The sequence below is a fragment of the Electrophorus electricus genome, chromosome 2, assembly GCF_013358815.1.
Source record: "Electrophorus electricus isolate fEleEle1 chromosome 2, fEleEle1.pri, whole genome shotgun sequence".
NCBI lineage: Eukaryota > Metazoa > Chordata > Actinopteri > Gymnotiformes > Gymnotidae > Electrophorus > Electrophorus electricus.
In genome coordinates this window covers 1,179,201-1,199,896 of record NC_049536.1, presented here as the reverse complement: position 1 = coordinate 1,199,896, position 20,696 = coordinate 1,179,201, and the positions used below count along the sequence as shown (strand labels likewise).

The window sequence follows — 20,696 nt, the reverse complement described above, 5'->3', positions numbered from 1 at the left end:
AAAACAGCGCAGTAACAGAGAGTATTTGGTAGATGTGTATTAATACAGAGAGGCCACAGAGAGTATTTGGTAGACGTGTATTAAAACCGAGCAGTGACAGAGAGTATTTGGTAGATGTGTATTAATACGGAGAGGCCACAGAGAGTATTTGGTAGATGTGTATTAATACAGAGGTCCCAATGAGTATTTCGTAGATGTGTATTAATACAGAGAGGCCACAGAGAGTATTTGGTAGATGTGTATTAATATAGAGGTCACAGAGAGTATTTGGTAGACGTGTATTAAAACAGAGCAGTAACAGAGAGTATTTGCTAAAGGTGTATTAATACAGAGAGGCCACAGAGAGTATTTGGTAGATGTGTATTAATACAGAGGTCACAGAGAGTATTTGGTAAATGTGTATTAATACAGAGAGGCCACAGAGAGTATTTGGTAGATGTGTATTAATATTGAGGTCACAGAGTGTATTTGGTAGACGTGTATTAAAACAGCGCAGTAACAGAGAGTATTTGGTAGATGTGTATTAATACAGAGAGGCCACAGAGAGTATTTGGTAGATGTGTAATAATACAGAGAGGCCACAGAGAGTATTTGGTGCAGGTGTATTAATACAGAGAGGCCACAGAGAGTATTTGGTAGATGTGTATTAATACAGAGAGACCGCAGAGAGTATTTGGTAAAGGTGTATTAATACAGAGAGGCCACAGAGAGTATTTGGTAAAGATGTATTAATACAGAGAGGCCACAGAGAGCATTTGGTAGACGTGTATTAAAACCGAGCAGTGACAGAGAGTATTTGGTAGATGTGTATTAATACGGAGAGGCCACAGAGAGTATTTGGTAGATGTGTATTAATACAGAGGTCCCAATGAGTATTTCGTAGATGTGTATTAATACAGAGAGGCCACAGAGAGTATTTGGTAGATGTGTATTAATATAGAGGTCACAGAGAGTATTTGGTAGACGTGTATTAAAACAGAGCAGTAACAGAGAGTATTTGCTAAAGGTGTATTAATACAGAGAGGCCACAGAGAGTATTTGGTAGACGTGTATTAAAACAGAGCAGTAACGGAGAGTATTTGGTAGATGTGTATTAATACAGAGAGGCCACAGAGAGTATTTGGTAGATGTGTATTAATACAGAGGTCACAGAGAGTATTTGGTAAATGTGTATTAATACAGAGAGGCCACAGAGAGTATTTGGTAGATGTGTATTAATATTGAGGTCACAGAGAGTATTTGGTAGACGTGTATTAAAACAGCGCAGTAACAGAGAGTATTTGGTAGATGTGTATTAATACAGAGAGGCCACAGAGAGTATTTGGTAGATGTGTATTAATACAGAGAGGCCACAGAGAGTATTTGGTACAGGTGTATTAATACAGAGAGGCCACAGAGAGTATTTGGTAGATGTGTATTAATACAGAGAGACCGCAGAGAGTATTTGGTAAAGGTGTATTAATACAGAGAGGCCACAGAGAGTATTTGGTAAAGATGTATTAATACAGAGAGGCCACAGAGAGCATTTGGTAGACGTGTATTAAAACAGAGCAGTAACAGAGAGTATTTGGTAAAGGTGTATTAATACAGAGAGGTCACTTTGCATGTGCAGCACCTGCTTCAGTGCTCTGGGAGTGTTTATAGTCCTGTGAGTTTAACACTTCATGACTGAGAGCTGCCTGCCCCAGCAACTTCACCCACAGCAACCATGACTTTGATCCCCATCTTCATCTGCACACTGGTCCTCTGGACTCAAGGTAGGATTTAAATAAGTTGAATGAATAAAATTAAATTAAGTCAGTGAATGATTAAGTATTTTAATAATAGTTAGACATAATATCTTTCTTATTCCTGCATTTTCTCTTATTCTGAATCCAGAGGTCAGGCCATTGTTATTCTCTCATGTTTAATCATGATTCATACTGACTTCTTTTTTTTTTTTTTCCCCCAGAATCCATGTGTCAGGTGACTGTGACTCAGACTCCTGCAGTGAAATCTGCTCTTCCAGGAGACACAGTCACCATCAGCTGTAGGACCAGCCACAGAGTGGATGATGGTGTTGATCTGTTTTGGTACTTGCAGAAACCCAGAGAAGCTGCTAAACTCCTGATCTACTATGCTACTAATTTATGGTCAGGAACCCCAGCTTGTTTCAGTGGTAGTAGATCTAGATCTGACTTCACTCTGACCATCAGAGAGGTCCAGACTGAAGACGCTGGAGATTATTAGTGTCTGGGTGAATTTTACCTCAGTGGTAGCTGAGTGTTCACACAGTGTTAGAGAATCATACAAAATCCTCCCTCAGTCTGAACACACTAAACATACAAATCTATGAGCTACAACTGCCCAGGAATTCTGGAGAAGCTCCCAAACATCTCCCTTCTCTCTTTTCTTTGAGCAGCTGATCTCTCTGTTTCTGCTGGAGCAGGTGAAGACAAAACACTACAGTTATAACAATAACAACAACACATGGCATTTATCTAATGCTTATCAAGACCCCAAAGAGGCACATTTACACACACCCAGTGGAGCATCAGAAACCAGTCACACCACTGCAGTACTGAGTCCTTTGGTCTCTTGGGGCAGTTGTTCTTATAATAGAGCAGGTAGTTATTAGTGGAGAGAAATTTCTACTAGTAGCATGACTGCTAAAGCAGTGTCAGTCATCTTCTGGAGGTTCTGTCCTGTTTAGAGGTGATGTAAGCACACACTAAAGCACTAATCACCATGTCTGTGCCTTCATCTGATTATTCTCAGCCACTGTGAAACACTTCTACCAAAAAATACAGTTCATGTTCATTATAAATGTTTATTACCAACAATCAAAGGTGTAAAAGTAGAGATATTTAGGGGGTAATGTTTAATAATCTTATTATAATTTACTAAATGCCACCAGCCAAAGAACATTCAGTAAAATCTTCTATCTCACACTAAAACATTTGCTTTGGTGTGAAGGACATGCCTGTGTCATAAATTCACTGTATGACTCAAATAATATAAAACATACCAAACATTAAGTAGTTATTTACTGTTACATTTATTACATTTAGCTTGCAGCTTTATTTTAAACAGATACCAGAGGCCTGGAGCATAAAGTTTCTATTATAAAATATTTTGGCAAAATATATTAGGACTGTGGGTTTTTAATAAAAAGTTGGTTGTTTTTTAATATAAAACCTGTACTTTCTTTTGCAATAAAAAACAACTTTATTACCTCCTAAGGGACCCATAACAATATTTTATTAAAACAGCCCAGCGTGTGTTAAAAAGTGATATGCGGTTAGTTTCAGGCATAAATTTACAAACAATAATAATATTATGGTATATGGAGAGGACCAAAGATGTTTTAGCACCCACTCCATGATGTTCCAAAAATACACTGACTTACACATTACAGTTTCTAGTGAATGAAACTTATGTTGAGTCATCTTATTTCCTGGTTCCTTAACAAACTTTAGCAAGAGTGGTCAAATAGCAACATTATCAAAGTTTAATCCTATAACTCATTACACACACGGACCTCTGAAGTACAGACAATTAGCACTTTAAAGGCATTTCTTGTTCTGTGCAATGTTGGCAAAGAATCTTCAATTAAGACTATAATGTTGTTTGTTCACATTTTTTATTTCATTTTGACCAATAAACAGAGGAACATTTGAGTAATAAACACAGACTATCTAAAAGACAGCACATTAATGAGTGAGAGGAGAACACTTCAGTACACATGTGGGAGTTTCACGCCTCAGCACACTGCTCTCTACTCAGTGTCTGTGTGACAGGAGACTGGGAGTCCTTGGTGGCCTCACAGGTCACTGTCTTCTTCAGCCACTCCTCCTTCTGGAGGGTCAGGGTGCTGCTCCAGCTGTAGAGGCCGTCCTTCTGCAGTAGCCCGGAGCTCTGGCTCACCCCCGAGCTCCAGCTGCTACCAGCTACCTTCCAGCTCAGCTTCCAGTCTGAGGGGAAGCCCTTGTTGGCCAGACACACGAGTGTGACCTTCTCCTGCTGCAGCTGTACACTGGAGGGGGGCAGGACCGTGAGGGTGGGCGGGGCGTCACCTAGGAGACACAACACGGTCTACAGCTCAGACAGGCAGGAACCGTTAGCAGGAAAATCAGTTGTGTTTCACTTCCTCTTTTATTATTTATATTATTTTATTTATGTTTGTATGTATTACATCAACAACCTTTATTTTCAATGTTATTTTCCCTGGACATCAGAACCTAGGATATATTATTAATGAAACAATCAAATGAATATAACTTATAGTCATAAATAAATTAAAATGGAAGTATATTTAACAGGCGGTGGTTGTTCAGTATGCAAGTATTACGGTTAAAGTGCTTTGCATCAACAACCTCCAGTCAGGGACAAACACTTATACTAATGAAAATTAACCCAGTAGTCGGAATAAAGGTTTGATGGCGAATATTGCTGAAACATTTATGCTTTTGATAAAAAAACGATAATAATGTGGGTCGATTTACACTAAAATCTCGCAACACCACTGTAACGGTTAGGATAAACGCGCTAATAAATTCACCTTTAATGCGCTTTAATAAAGAGACATTTATTACAAACAATACCTACTTAAAATTGTGATTTACTGGGAATAAAAAGTGAAGTTCTTCTTACGTCCAGTGTCCTCCACACTAACTTCGTTTAAGGTCCGTACATAAACCTGCTCTAAACACACTGCCGTCTCCTCTCTTTACAGCGCCGTAGTTTAGCTTCAGAGTTAGTGAACGATACAACCCCAAAGATGCTTGTTTTTCTTTTCTTTTTTGTAATAAAAAAGTTATCAAAGATACTACATACATAAAATATACAGTTAGAAATACAGCTAAATAAAGATATAAAAAATTAAGGCAGAAACTAAATTAAAAGAAACTAAAGAAACTAAAAATTTTGAATAAGGGCTGATAGTTACTTAAATCCAGCAGAGTTTTGTGCCTCTAAAAGTATCGTTAAAAACTCGTTAAAACTCGTATCGTTAATGTTTATGCGTTAGATATTTGTAGACTCTGTAGAATCATAACAATTGGTTACAAAATTTGTGTTTTTGGATATATTTTTCATATTTTTGTACACTAATATCATTTAATGCAACATCCAAGTCAAGACAATTTATTTAAACACTTGTGTTCTAGATGTATAATACAGGAATTTGAGTATTTGTAACAGCCAACGTTTTGATCCTTCAGTATGGGAGTATTGTATTTCTGCCTTTTAAAATAAACCCAGCATGCAGATAAAAGCTTGTTGAGAGATATTTCTGAAACATGTATGTTTTTACTACTGAAAGACATTTAAGAAACTCTTCATCGGTATAAAGTAAAAGGTCTATAAGGACATAGCAGCGGTTATGATATAGGAAGATACTTAACGTCACAATTAGTCTATAAAAGAGTACGAGTAGTTTACAAAACCACCGTGCATACTGACGCAACGTTACATGTGTGGATAGTTGTGAAGAAAATTTAAAGTCTACTTACGTCCAACTGATAGTTTTGTTCCACCACCGAAAGTCCACCACAGAGCTACAATCTCGTTTACTGTCCGTACAAAAACCTCCTGATCTAAACACGCCGCTCTCGACACTATTTACCGCGTAATATATAGCTTCGATATTAATGCTTTAGAAAACTCATAAAGGACTTACCCAAAAGCTTTTTAGATTTTTAAAATAATAAAATAAAATACACACATATATTTTATTATTAGATAAATTACGTCGTAATAGCTGTTGCCCCGTAAACCACATTAAATGCAACCGCAACAAGTTTTTAAGTCTGCATTATTATCAAACATCAAACATGTCGATTATGATTTCAGAAAATACCAACTTTTGTATAAGCAGTGAAAGTTACTTACGTCCAACTGAGAGTTTTGTGCCGCCACCAAAAGTGTACCACAGTGATACGAAGTCGTTCAGTGGTTGTACAAAAACCTCCTGCACTAAAGAAGCCGCTCTCCCTCTTTGCGTTTTAGAAAGCCTTTTTCAAAACAATAATGAACTGCTACAATTTTTACTTTTTAAAATATGCAAGAAAATATCTAGGCATTAAAAATAAATTAACTAATTTTCTTGCAGCTCATATTTTTCCGTTTGCTCGTTTTTCGAATATTAAAATTAATCTTAATTGGTATTATCGAAATAACTGTACATTAAAAAGTTTATGGAAAATTAATATAAAATAACCTTTTGATACAATTTTTTTGGACGTATCAATATAACTTTACAGAATCAATGATCAATGCTGAGAAAAGTAGGAGGACTAATGAAAGCATTCTATCTGAACATTGTAAATGTACTGTGAATTTCTGCTAAATAACCGAATAATGATCCAATAAAATGTTTGTATATTTAATACCTTGTTTTTGTTTGGCAGTATCTTCAGTACAATCAAATATGAAACCAGACAAAAATTCAACAAAAACAGTCACAGAGAGTGACACTGTAAACAAACAAAAATTAAGATGCATTGAATAATGTGAGACTGCCCTCCACTGGTTCTTGACAAAACACTACAACGATCTGAACGTCCAGACTGCCTGAGTCATTGTATTAAGAACTTGATCAGGAAAAGTAGCATACATTGAAAATACTCAATTTTGCTCTAATATAAGTAAATGAAAATATAATTAAGAATCTTAAAACTGAATTTAAGAAAATATGCAAAAACAGAGGCAATGCCCTGAGATTTCAGTGGGTTAAACATATTATCCAAGTATACAAGCTGATCCAGGATCAGTGTATCTGGTTGTAAATGCAGTCCCGTTACCTCACAGAAAACCAGTGAAGTCCCTGGGAAACAGGAGTGTTTTTACTGTCACGAAATAGGGCACTTGATAGCTGCATGCCCAGCTTTGATGCATAAAAATATACGAAATGTAAATGTGGTCAATGTGTTTTTGTTTATTGTTTAATTGTTGTCATTTAATTAATCATTTAATCATTTCTGTCACTGACCCTACTTAGAAAGGGTCGTAACATCTGTTTCAGCAACACAGAACTCCACATGCTTCAGAACCCTGGACAGCTCCCACAATAGAGCTAATGAGACCCAGGTGAAGCTCATCACAGAGACACTCCTGAACTCACCCAATCCACTGATCTCCAATCAGCCCAGAGCCAGATGAAGAGCCAGCTGTACTGAGGGAGGAACTGCAGTTGTCTCACACATTGCTCATCTTCTTCTCAGAGGCAGAGAGCGAGTGATCTCCAAATGTGCAGAGAACTGAATGAAGAGCCACATTTACAAAACACATCAGACTCTTACCCACACCTGGCCAAATATATAGAATTTTCCTGATATATTCTTCTGTGTTTACTGTTTGTCCTACAATGTATTGAACAGAAATAGCAAAGGTCACATTGCACACCAGAAACCAATAGAAAGAAACAATAAATACTGTTACGACCCCGTCTAGGCTGGGAGGGTTTTGAGTATTACTACAGTAGAAATGAGTAATGGAATGAATAACCAGACAAAGATGACAGCAAACATCTAGTGTATTTAAATGTTTTTGGTGTTTAAAGACAAGAAACTGGTGCAATCGCATCAGGAGTGACCAAGGCCAACACAACAAACAAAACCACACTAGAAACAAAACGACGACCGACTAAGCTAACAAAAAGAAACTGACACTGACTACACCGTTAGAACAAAGATAAAGCCACACCCAAACACAATGGCAGCCCTCCCTGCCACCAGTGTGTAACTATGGACAGGACAAGACATACATACAAGATACAAGAAACTATATTATCCAGCAATCAACCAAAGGGGCAAAACAAACCGTAAATCAAGGGGAAAATCCAAAGTCATACACAAACACAAGCTCAAAAATGTAGCGACAAGTCAAAACCAACAACACCAAACTCTTCTCCCATGAGCCCTCAAGCCAAGCCCTTTGTCTCTTCCTCGTCCTTTTATTTTGATCCTCTGCTCACTGGAAAACCGGGTGTGGATCAGGATGGGTGTGGATCAGGATGGGTGTGGATCAGGATGGGGGACACCAGAGAGGAAGAGGCAAAACCTGGAACACAGAAGGCAGATATACAGGCGGACATAACAATACCTTATTACAAGAGCCTGCTGATCATGTAATTAAAACAGAGGTAAACTTCCCTCCTTGCACTGTTTGGCTTGTCATTCATGTTGGTCTCATTTTGTAATAAACTGTAGTTGGATCTTCACAGTGACTCTGGGCCAACATTGTTACAGGGATGTAACCTGCTATGGGTAGAGAAGATCTCACCATGGAAGAGCAGATGAGTAGCAGCCTGTGTAGAGTAGAGAGGCTTGCTGTCTACTATGCACAGACTTATACAATGGAAAAAGTCATTTATCTTGGCAAAGTTGAATAAGTAGTGTTTGGTACATCGAACTGACATACTGTGAACCTCAAACACTGTTTACTCCTCTTTCAAATACAAATCGCATATAAGCAAAACAGGGTCGTAAAATGAGCCAATTCCAAAATCTTAGAATATTACACAACAGTCTTGACTCATTAATATTTATTCTCCTAAAATTTGCATACACCAGCCCACATTCTAGCCCAGGAGACATTACCATCGACCTGCACAGTTAAAGCTTCAGCAGTTCTGAAGAACAAAACAATGACAACAGATCAACAATGAAAATGACAGATTACATACAGAAATGCAACATTCCAGATGCTGATGATGTCACACCCTTCCCAAGGAACTACACTGTTAATGGGCTTTGTTGATTTCATATTTAACAGGATTCCAGACAACTTTCATTCAAATTTGTTCGTTTAGTCTGCAGATTTTACTCCAGAGAATTTTCCAAGCATTTATGTATTATATTTACATTTTTGTCATTTAAAAATATAAATGTGTGAGTGAATTACAAAAGTGTCAGTACAATATGGAGCAGCTTCACTCGGTGTCTGACACTGAAGAGAGAGGCAGTTCCAGTTTTATTGGCATCATGATCTCAACCACAACCTGTAAGCAGCCAGCCCTACTGTGTGATTCTTTTACACATTTTGTTGCTTTAAGTCAGATCATCTTAAATAGACAGTTTCATAGTGAGCTGACAACTTTAATTTACTTCATGTTGTTGTCGAGATCAAAAGCGAGTAGCTAATATTAGTAATGTTAAAATAGTAAAAAATAGCAGTTAAATAGTAATGTCCATCTATCTTATTTACACAGAGGTTCAATTTATTTTCCTGCCATTTAAAGCTGTCATTTAAATACACAATAGAAGATGATTCCTTGTCAATTCCTGTCAGGTAAATTTTAATTCATATTTCATCAACAAGACAACTCAGAAGATAACTAATTTGGTTGCTAAAAATATCAACTCTGTAGCTAACTACAGCCAATCAGAGCAGAGCTCTTTAAAATATTCATGAGCCCATCAGTAAAGGGAAAACAGACTGTTTCATTCTTGGGCCACAGTGTGAGAGGGGGCACTTAGAGCTGTAATGTTCATCCTGGGAGGGAGGGAAAATCATCGTGGGAGGGACCAGTGAAATCTGCTCTTCCAGGAGACACAGTCACCATCAGCTGTAGAACAAGCCCTGCAGTGTATTATGACAGCAGCTATGGTCATCGTTTAGCCTGGTACCTGCAGAAACCTGGAGAAGTTCCTAAACTCCTGATCTACAGAGCTACTAACTTACAGTCAGGAATTCCAGCTCGTTTCAGTGGTAGTGGATCTGGATCTGACTTCACTCTGACCATCAGAGGAGTCCAGACTGAAGATGCAGGAGATTATTACTGTCAGAGTGCACATTACATTAGTAGTAGCTGGGTGTTCACACAGTGTTAGAGAGTCATACAAAAACCTCCCTCAGTCAGACTGCACAGAGACTGCACTGCTGCAGCTGGGACCTACTGCAGGTGTAGAGGGGGAGGATGTGATACAGCACAATAACACACTCTGTGGAGGAGAGGAACCACAACACACTGACTCACTACTGAACACACTGACTCAGTACTGAACACACTTAACTCTGAAGAATCATAAAGCCATAATATTCACAGTTTTCCAGGTACCATTATCAGCACATTACTTGTAGCTAAGATGCTTTGTTAATAATAATTGAAGAATTATCCATTTGTAGAATATTTAAATGACCATTGATTCTGAACCTGTTGGGTAACTGAAACTCTAACACGTATAGCTTGATATTGTTTGTTATTGTTTGTTTCACATTTCTAGGTATCAGCACTGATACCTGTATTCTACCGCATTCTAATTCATTGGTATATTGGACTCTACTATACTGTAGTAGGATGTGCTCTATGAGTAAATTACAAAGCACTTTTGTAAGTTGCTCTGGATAAGAGCATCTGCCAACTGTCAGACATGTAAATGTAAATGTCTGTGTGTGTGTCTGTGTATGTGTGTGTGTGCGCGCGCGCACATGTGAGTGCTAGAGTACTGAAAACACTGAACAACATAAAACACATAACCTCAAGGACTGAAGAACACTGGTATAGCGGATCCCATTTTACACTGCTTGTCACTACACACTCTGGCCACAGGAGGGAGAGAAATCAGCACATCTGCTCTCCTCATCCCAGAAACACACACTAATTGTCCAAGAGCTCCACTAGCAGCACTCCTGATTGCCTGAGCACTGTGGTACATTCCTAGAGCTGTGCAGTAGAGCTTCCTTCCCTCTGTCCACTGTGCTGGAACAACCTGAGAGCTGACAGTAACAATGACAACTCTAGCAGATGCATGAGACCATGATGCTTACACCAAAGTCAGTTTGATCCTGAACTGTGTGTGAAGCACCTGGTTATAGAACTCTCTCACGTGTGTGTGTGTGTGTGTGTGTGTGTGTGTGTGTGTGCAAATCACCTTGTTGAAGAACTCTTAAATAGCATGTGTATGTGTGTGTATCACCTGGTTAAACAGCTCTACTAGCATGTTTGTGTGTGTGTGTGTGTGTGTGTGTGTGTGTGTGTGCAAATCACCTTGTTGAAGAACTCTTAAATAGCATGTGTATGTGTGTGAAGCATCTGGTTAAACAGCTCTACTAGCGTGTGTGTGTGTGTGTGTATCACCTGGGTAAACAGCTCTACTAGCATGTGTATGTGTGTGTGTGTGTATCACCTGGTTAAACAGCTCTACTAGCATGTGTGTGTGTGTGTGTGTGTGTGTATCACCTGGTTAAACAGCTCTACTAGCATGTGTGTGTGTGTGTGTATCACCTGGTTGAACAGCTCTACTAGCATGTGTGTGTGTGTGTGTGTGTGTATCACCTGGTTAAATAGCTCTACTAGTGTGTGTGTGTGTGTGTGTGTGTGTGTGTGTGTGTGTGTGTGTGTGTGTGTGTGTGTGTGTGTGTGTGTCTGTGTGTGTGTGTGTATCACCTGGTTAAACAGCTCTACTAGCATGTGTATGTGTGTGTGTATCACCTGGTTAAACAGCTCTACTAACATGTGTGTGTGTGTATCACCTGGTTAAACAGCTCTACTAGCATGTATATTACCTGGTTAAACAGCTCTACTAGCATGTATATTACCTGGTTAAACTGCTCTACTAGCATGTGTATCACCTGGTTAAACAGCTCTACTAGCATGTGTATTAACTGGTTAAACAGCTCTACTAGCATGTGTGTGTGTATCACCTGGTTAAACAGCTCTACTAGCATGTGTGTGTGTATGTGTGTATTACCTGGTTAAACAGCTCTACTAGCATGTGTGTGTGTGTGTATCACCTGGTTAAATAGCTCTACTAGCATGTGTGTGTGTGTGTGTGTGTGTGTATTACCTGGTTAAACAGCTCTACTAGCATGTGTGTGTGTGTATCACCTGGTTAAACAGCTCTACTAGCATGTGTGTGTGTGTGTGTGTGTGTGTGTGTGTGTGTGTGTGTGTATCACCTGGTTAAAGAGCTCGCACAAACATGTATGTGTGTGTTTCAGCAGTGTGTGTGCTTTAAAACCTGATTAAAGAGCACTCAATAGCATATACATCTGTAAAGCACATTTATGGCATGTACTTACAGAAAGGTGTTGGTTGTAATATCTACATTACTTGTAAAAGCCTCAAAGCAAAACTAAAAAAGTAACTGTCAGACAACAAACATGTCTGAATTGGATGTGTTTGGGGGAAGTGGCAGATATGGAAAATTATGCAAATTTAGTGTGTAGTGTAGTGTAGTGTAGTGTGTAGTGTAGTGTAGTGTGTAGTGTATTGTGTAGTGTAGTGTAGTGTAGTGTAGTGCGGTCCTGGGCAGGAGTAGGTGTGTCCCTCCTGCTGGACAACCAGCCTACCGTGACAAGAGGGGGAATCGATAACTAATAAAGAAACATGTTCTGTTTGGAGGGCGCTGGTCTATGATTTGATAAGGTCAGAAAAGACTTTATTATCATTGTACTTGTACAACAAAACAGGTAGCTCACAGCATCAATAAAAATAATAAAATAATATAATAGAAATAGAATGGAAATAGAAATATAAACATTTGGAGGGATACACATGTATACAGCTGACTTGAAAAAATGAAGTGTAAACAGGAAGTGTAAACAGTGAGGTGAGTGTAGGAAAATGGAGTGTGCCATTATGGGGGCATAAACTTGTTCTCTTTGCTAGGAATGAGGCGTTTGGTTTTTCTTATTTGTTCATTTAATCAGGGTAATGATACACTCACCACCACAAGAGGAATGAATGTTAGGTAGTGTTGGTGTAGCTGCAGGGAGAGTAATCCATCAAACTGGACAGCAGGGAGCGACATAATCCACCTCAGCAGGAATAGAGAGAGAGAGAGAGACAGAGAGAGAGAGAGAGAGAGAGAAAGAGAGAGAGAGAGAGAGAGAGAGAGAGAGCAGTGGGTTCTAACTCAGATTTGCATTACCATGGCTGAGTGATTCTCTTTCTCCCAGAATAGAGCCACACTTTCAACAGATGTTCTGGTCTGTTCATATAAGCTCACTCAGGCACAAGAAACTGTCTGATAACATTAATAAAGATGTTTGTCTCTTATAAAAGAGCAGACAATGTCCAAAATGAAGCTTTATTTCAGTGGAAGTAACAGAAATGCCAGGACACAGAACAGAATACAGACAGAGCTGCTGCATTCTGCTCTCCTGCACTGGTCAGAACTCCCTCCTGCACCTCTGAGACGTCCACAGTCCAGCTTACCACTCATGAGGATTAGTGCCTCATCCACAAGTCACCCATAGTGATACATTCTAATGAAGCATCATTCAAAAACCTCTTTGACTTTATAGTGACCACACACACACACACACACACACACACACACACACACACACACACACACAGAAACACACACACACACACACACACACACACACACAACACACACACAACCCTAAGCTTCATATTTTATCTTTAATCTTTAATTATTTTTCCCATCTCCACCTAAACTAATATTTAATGAATGTTAATAATCTAGTATATTCTGTATTGTCAAAAAGGTGCAGAATACCTCAGTTTGTTTGCAAAATAATTCATACGATAACATGACAATGACATTGTGTTTCATCTGCTCTGCATCCACTTGGTCTCCTGCTGTGATGATGGTGTGTAGTCTGTCTAACGTGAGTGTGTGGACTGTGATGGTGGTGTGTATTCTGTCTAATGTGTGTGTTTACAGTGTGATGTTGTAAGGACCCAAGTTGCCGTGGCGATGGAGGACTCCATTCTGTGTGATCACAGCTACATTGTGATGTTACCACCACGTTGGCCCTGGACATTCAAAATATCTCTGTGGACAGCGATGTTTCTCCATCTTCTTACGTTTGTCAGGCTAAGTCCAGATAACATTGCGTTGACCTGATAGAAACGTACATGTAAAAAGGTTGTGTGCAGCAAACAATACTGAGGTGAACACATCACATGAATACATTACATACTTCCATATATTTATGCTGCAGGTCTTTTACTTAAAGACAGATAAATTCACCAGTTGCATTTTATAGTGCTTACACCTGATTGCTGAGTTCACAATTAATCACCCACATGATCATCCCAGTTAATCATCCCAAGTACATTTGACAGCTTTGTTGATTAGTTGGCTCACAGGTCGGAGGTTTTGAAAGGCAAAGAAGTGATGTCATGTTAGATTTCTATGTATAATGTAGAGAAGTGTGTTGAATAGAAGGGATGTGTGTGTGTGTGTGTGTGTGTGTGTGTGTGTGTGTGTGTGTGTGTGTGTGTGTGTGTGTGTGTGTGTGTGTGTGTGTGTGTGTGTGTGTGTGTGTTTGTGGTGATTTGATTAATGTCTAGAGCAGAAAATGTGTTTATAGTTGTGCAATTCAGGACTGAGGTTTTGCTATCTAAGTGTCCGATTTCACTAAATATATTTTTAATTATAGTGTGTAATGAAAACAAATACAGGGAAGCCACAGAGAGTATTTGGTAGACATGTATTAATACAAAGCGAGGCCACAGAGAGTATTTGGTAGGTGAGTATTAATACAGAGAAGCCACAGAGAGTATTTGGTAGACAAGTATTAATACAGAGAGGTCACAGAGAGTATTTGGTAGACATCTATTAATACAGAGAGGCCACAGAGAGTATTTGGTAGAAGTGTATTGATACAGAGAGGCCACAGAGAGTATTTGGTAGAAGTGTATTGATACAGAGAAGCCACAGAGAGTATTTGGTAGACGTGTATTAATACACAGCGAGGCCACAGAGAGTATTTGGTAGACATCTATTAATACAGAAAGGCCACAGAGAGTATTTGGTAGAAGTGTATTGATACAAAGAGGCCACAGAGAGTATTTGGTAGACGTGTATTAATACAGAGAGGCCACAGAGAGGATTTGGTAGACATCTATTAATACAGAGAGGCCACAGAGAGTATTTGGTAGAAGTGTATTGATACAGAGAGGCCACAGAGAGTATTTGGTAGACGTGTATTAATACAGAGAGGCCACAGAGAGTATTTGGTAGACATCTATTAATACAGAGAGGCCACAGAGAGTATTTGGTAGATGTGTATTAATACAGAGAGGCCACAGAGAGTATTTGGTAGACGTGTATTGATACAGAGAAGTCACTTTGCATGTGCAGCACCTGCTTCAGTGCTCTGGGAGTGTTTATAGTCCTGTGAGTTTAACACTTCATGTCTGAGAGCTGTCTGCCCCAGCAACTTCACCCACAGCAACCATGACTTTGATCCCCATCTTCATCTGCACACTGCTCCTCTGGATTCAAGGTAGGATTTAAATAAGTTGAACAAATTAAATCATTAAAATAACTTAAAGTCAGTGAATGATTAAATATTTTAATCGTAGATGGACATATTCCCTTTCTTATTACTGCATTTTTTTTCATCCTGAATCCAAATGTCAGGTCATTGGAATTCTCTGATGTTCTGTCATGATTCATAATGACTTCATATTCATTGTTTTTTTTTACAGAATCCATGTGTCAGGTGACAGTGTCTCAGACTCCTGCAGTGAAATCTGCTCTTCCAGGAGACACAGTCACCATCAGCTGTAGAACAAACCCTGCAGTGTATGATGATGACTGTCTACACTGGTACCTGCAGAAACCTGGAGAAGCTCCTAAACTCCTGATCTCCCTTGCAGATCAGGTAGAGTCAGGAACTCCAGATCGTTTCAGTGGTAGTGGATCTGGATCTGACTTCACTCTGGCCATCAAAGGAGTCCAGACTGAAGATGCAGGAGATTACTACTGTCAGAGTGCACATTACATTAGTAGTAGCTGGGTGTTCACACAGTGTTAGAGAGTCGTACAAAAACCTCCCTCAGTCAGACTGCACAGAGACTGCACTGCTGCAGCTGGGACCTACTGCAGGTGTTGAGGGGGAGGATGTGATACAGCACAATGACACAATCTGTGAAGGAGAGGAACCACAGCACAATGACTCAGAAGTAAACATAAAAATCTATAATGAATCATAAAGGCATAATACAGTCAACACTGTTACACTTCTGTAAGAGGAGAGTTTTGTAGATCTTTATGTCATTCTAGCCCTGATGTTCATGTGTTAGAATGATTTGAACATCAGCCTGGTCTATCAGTGTGGCTGCATCACCAGAAACCTGGAGAAGCTCCCACAATTGTCCTGTCTCTCTTTTCTTTGAGCAGATGATCTCTCTGTTTCTGCTAGAGCAGGTGAAGACAAAACATTGCAGTTATTACAATAACAACACATGGAATTTATCTAGTGCTTATCAAGACCCCACAGAGGCACATTTACACACACCCAGTGCATGGAATCAGAAACCAGTCACAACACTGCAGTACTGAGACCTTTGGTCTCAGTTATAATAGAGCAGGTAGTTATTAGTGGAGAGAAATATCTACTAGTAGCATGACTGCTAAATCAGTATCAGTCATCTTCAGGAGATTCTGTCCTGTTTAGAGGTGATGTAAGCACACACTAAAGCACTAATCACCATGTCTGTGCCTTCATCTGATTATTCTCAGCTACTGTGAAACATTTCTACCAACACATACTTTTCATGTCCATTCTAAATCTTTATTAACAAGTAAAGGTAAAGAGTGAAGATCTTTAGGGGGTGAAGTTAAATAACCTCACTGCACTTACTTAAATAAACTTACTACACAACAAGATGACTTAATGCCACCAACTGAAACAATGACTTTTTACTAAACTGACTGAAATCTTTCAGTAAAATTCTCTCTCTCACACAAGCGCATGGCTCGCTCTACGCCCTCTGCCGCCCCCACAACACACACACACACACACACACACACACACACACACACACACACACACACACACACACACACACACACTGAGTTGGGCTGTGTATGAGGTGAGTGTGGTGTACGTTTGTTAAACCTGTACAGGCAAAGCAGATTTCTGACACCCAGAACAGAGCAGCACTGTGTCCAGGTTTCCAGTGTCTTAGAGCAGCAAACCTTTAGTTCAGTAACACACACACACGCACTCACACACACGCACTCCCACACACAGAGTCGGGGTGGATATCAGGTGAGTGGGGTGTATGTATGTTAAACCTGTACAGGGTAACTTAGAGCAATACACATTTAGTTCAGTAACACTGTGTGATAAACCAGGCTGTGTCATAATAGCACCGTGTGACTCAATTAATAATAAAAAAAATGTACCAAATATTAAGCAGTTCTTTGTTATTACACTTAATACATTAGGTCAAAGCTTTATTTTAAACAGACAAGTGCTAAAGGGGGTTAGTTTCAGGCAGAAATATTTTAATGAGAGTATTTTATTGAAAAACAGCCCAGCTTGCGCAACAGAGTGATATAAAGCATGATGGGATTAGTTTCAGGCATAAATGATCTAAAAATGATAATATTGTGATATAGTGAAAGGGCCAAAGATGGTTTGTCCTCCAGCCCCTGATGTTCCTAAAATACACCGACTTACTCATGTTACAGTTTGTAGTGAATAAAACGTGGAAATATCTTATTTTTTGCTTCCATAATATCTGGCTTCCTGCTTCCTTCTTTATTATGATTGATGAAATGGCAGGTTTATCAAAGTTTAATCCTATACCTCATCACACATTAGTGTTTCTACTGTATAGAAATGTAGACTTTAAAGGTATTTATTGTTATGAGTAATGTTGTGGGAAATGTTCTAATTAAGAGACTATAACATTTATTCAAATTTCTTTATTTCATTTTGAACAATAAACAGGAACATTTGAGTAATAAACACAGACTATCTAAAAGACAGCACATTAATGAGTGAGAGGAGAACACTTCAGTACACATGTGGGAGTTTCACTCCTCAGCACACTGCTCTCTACTCAGTGTCTGTGTGACAGGAGACTGGGAGTCCTTGGTGGCCTCACAGGTCACTGTCTTCTTCAGCCACTCCTCCTTCTGGAGGGTCAGGGTGCTGCTCCAGCTGTAGAGGCCGTCCTTCTGCAGAAGCCCGGAGCTCTGGCTCACCCCCGAGCTCCAGCTGCTACCAGCCACCTTCCAGCTCAGCTTCCAGTCTGAGGGGAAGCCCTTGTTGGCCAGACACACGAGTGTGACCTTCTCCTGCTGCAGCTGTACACTGGAGGGGGGCAGGACCGTGAGGGTGGGCGGGGCGTCACCTAGGAGACACAACACGGTCTACAGCTCAGACAGGCAAGAACCGTTAAATGTTTTAGATCAACAATATAATTTTTCATTGGCATTAAAGCCCTGGCAGTATATTTAATTTATGAACCATTTAAATCAATATAATTTCTAATCATACATGAATTAAAATGGAAGTATATTTAACAGACGGTGATTGTTCAGTATGCGAGTATGACGGTTAAAGTGCTTTGCATCGACAACCTCCAGTCAGGGACAAACACTTATACTAATGAAAATTAATCCAGTAGGCAGAATAAATGTTTGATGAGGGATTTTGCTGAAACATTTATGCTTTTGATAAAAAAAAACGATAAAAATGAGGTTCGATTTACACTAAAAGCTGTAACAACACTGTAACGGTTAGGATAAACGCGCTAATAAATTCACCTTTAATGCGCTTTAATAAAGAGACCTTTATTACAAACAATACCTACTTAAAACTGTGATTTACTGGGAATAAAAAGTGAAGTTCTTCTTACGTCCAGTGTCCTACACACTAACTTAGTTTAAGGTCCGTACATAAACCTGCTCTAAACACACTGCCGTCTCCTCTCTTTACAGCGCCGTAGTTTAGCTTCAGAGTTAGTGAACGATACAACCCCAAAGACGCTTGTTTTTCTTTTCTTTTTTGTAATGAAAGAAGTTATTAAAGATACTACATACATGCAATATACAATTAGAAATAAAGATAGAAAAACAAAGACAGAAACTAAATTAATTTTGAGTAAGGAGTGAAAGTAACTTAAATACAAGAGTTTTGTCCCTCTAAAACTGTGTGTATGAAACTGAATTCGGTGCTCCCTTTAAACTATTTCAGACTTATATCGTTATTGTTCATGCGTTAGATATATGTAGACTCTGTAGAATCACAGCAATTGATTACAAAAATTGTGTTTTTAGAGATATTTTTCATATTCTTGTACGCTAATAACAACGTTTAAGGCAACATCCAGGTCAAGATAATTTATCTAAAGACATACATTATTGTGTTCTAGATGTACAATATAAGAACTTGAGTATTTGTAACAGCTAACGTTTTGATCTTCAGTATGCGAGTATTACGGTATAAGTGAACTGCACCGATAAAATCCAATCATGCACCAATATTACTACCTTTTAAAATGAACCCAGCAAGCAGATGAAGGCTTGTTGAGAGATATTTCTGAAACATGTATGTTTTTACTACTGAACGACACTTAAGAAACTTTCCATCGGTATAAATTAAAAAGTCGATATTGCTAACGACATAGCAACGGTTATTATATAGGAAGATACTTAAAAAAGCCACAATTAGTCTACAAAAGATTACGGGTGGTTTACAGAACCATGGGGCATATTGACGTGCTTAGACAACGTGGATTAATTGTGAAGAAAACTTAAAGTCTACTTACGTCCAACTGATAGTTTTGTTCCGCCACCGAAAGTCCACCACAGAGCTACAATCTCGTTTACTGTCCGAACAAAAACCTCCTGATCTAAACACGCCGCTCTCTCCACTATATACCGCGTAATATGGAGCTTCGACATTAATGCTTTAGAAAACTCATAAACTTAGCCAAACGCTTTTCAGATTTTTAAAATAATTAAACAAAATACAAACATACATTATATTATTAGATAAATTACCTCGTAACACCTGTTGCACCGTAAAGCACAAGAAATGCAACCGCAACATGTTTTAAGTCTCCATCATTATCAAAGATCAAACATATCGATTATTATTTCAGAAAATACGAACTTTTGGATAAGCAGTGAAAGATACTCACGTCCAACTGAGAGTTTTGTGCCGCCACCAAAAGTGCTCCACAGTGATACAAACTCGCTCAGTGGTCGTACAAAAACCTCCTGCTGTAAAGAAGCCGCTCACTCTGACCTTTAGAAAGCCTTTTACAAAACAATAATTAACTGCTACAATTTTTAATTGTTAAAATATGCAGGGAAATATCTAGGCATTAGAAAGACTAAAAATAAATCAATTTCTTGCAGCCCATATATTTTTCCTTTGGTTCGTTTTTTGAATATTAAAATTAGTTTTAATTTGTATTATCTAAATATCTGTTCACTAAAATGTTAAAAAAATATTTTATTGTAAAATAACGTTTTGAGAGTTATTTTTTGGGACGTGTCAATATAACTTTACAAAACCAATAATCAATGCTGAGAAAAGTAAAGATTCTATCTGAACGGCCCTGTTAACTTTACTGTGAAATTCAACTATATAACCAAGTAATGATCCAATAAAATATTGATTTATTTACTGCCTTGATTTTGTTTGGCAGCATCTTCAATACAAACAAATATGAAACCAAAGAATCAACAAAAACAACAGTCACAGAGAGTGACACTGTAAACAAACAAAATTTAAGATGCATTGAACAATGTGAGGCTGCCCTCCACTGGTTCTTGAGAAAGCACTACAATAATCTGAAAGTCCAGATTGCAGTAATTGTACTAGGAACTTGATAAGTAAGAATATCATAAATTGAAAATATTATATTTTTGTTCAAAAATAACTAAATGTAATTATAATTAAGAACCTTTAAACTGAATTTAAGAAAATATGCAAAAACAGAGACAATGCCCTAAGGCTTCAGTGGATTAAACAGATTATCC

The 20,696-nt window shown here is 38.6% G+C and overlaps 2 gene segments (V, D, J or C); both read right to left on the bottom strand.

Annotated features, from left to right (window-relative positions):
- Positions 1-3,735: 3,735 nt before the first annotated feature.
- LOC118240827 lies at positions 3,736-7,191 on the bottom strand. The segment is given in 4 exon segments: positions 3,736-4,055; positions 5,493-5,552; positions 5,872-5,993; positions 7,181-7,191. Coding segments are annotated over 4 exon segments (513 nt in total).
- Positions 7,192-16,803: 9,612 nt separating this feature from the next.
- On the bottom strand, positions 16,804-20,120 carry LOC118240826. The segment is given in 4 exon segments: positions 16,804-16,809; positions 17,748-18,055; positions 19,475-19,534; positions 19,710-20,120. Coding segments are annotated over 4 exon segments (423 nt in total).
- Between the last annotated feature and the right edge of the window lie 576 nt (positions 20,121-20,696).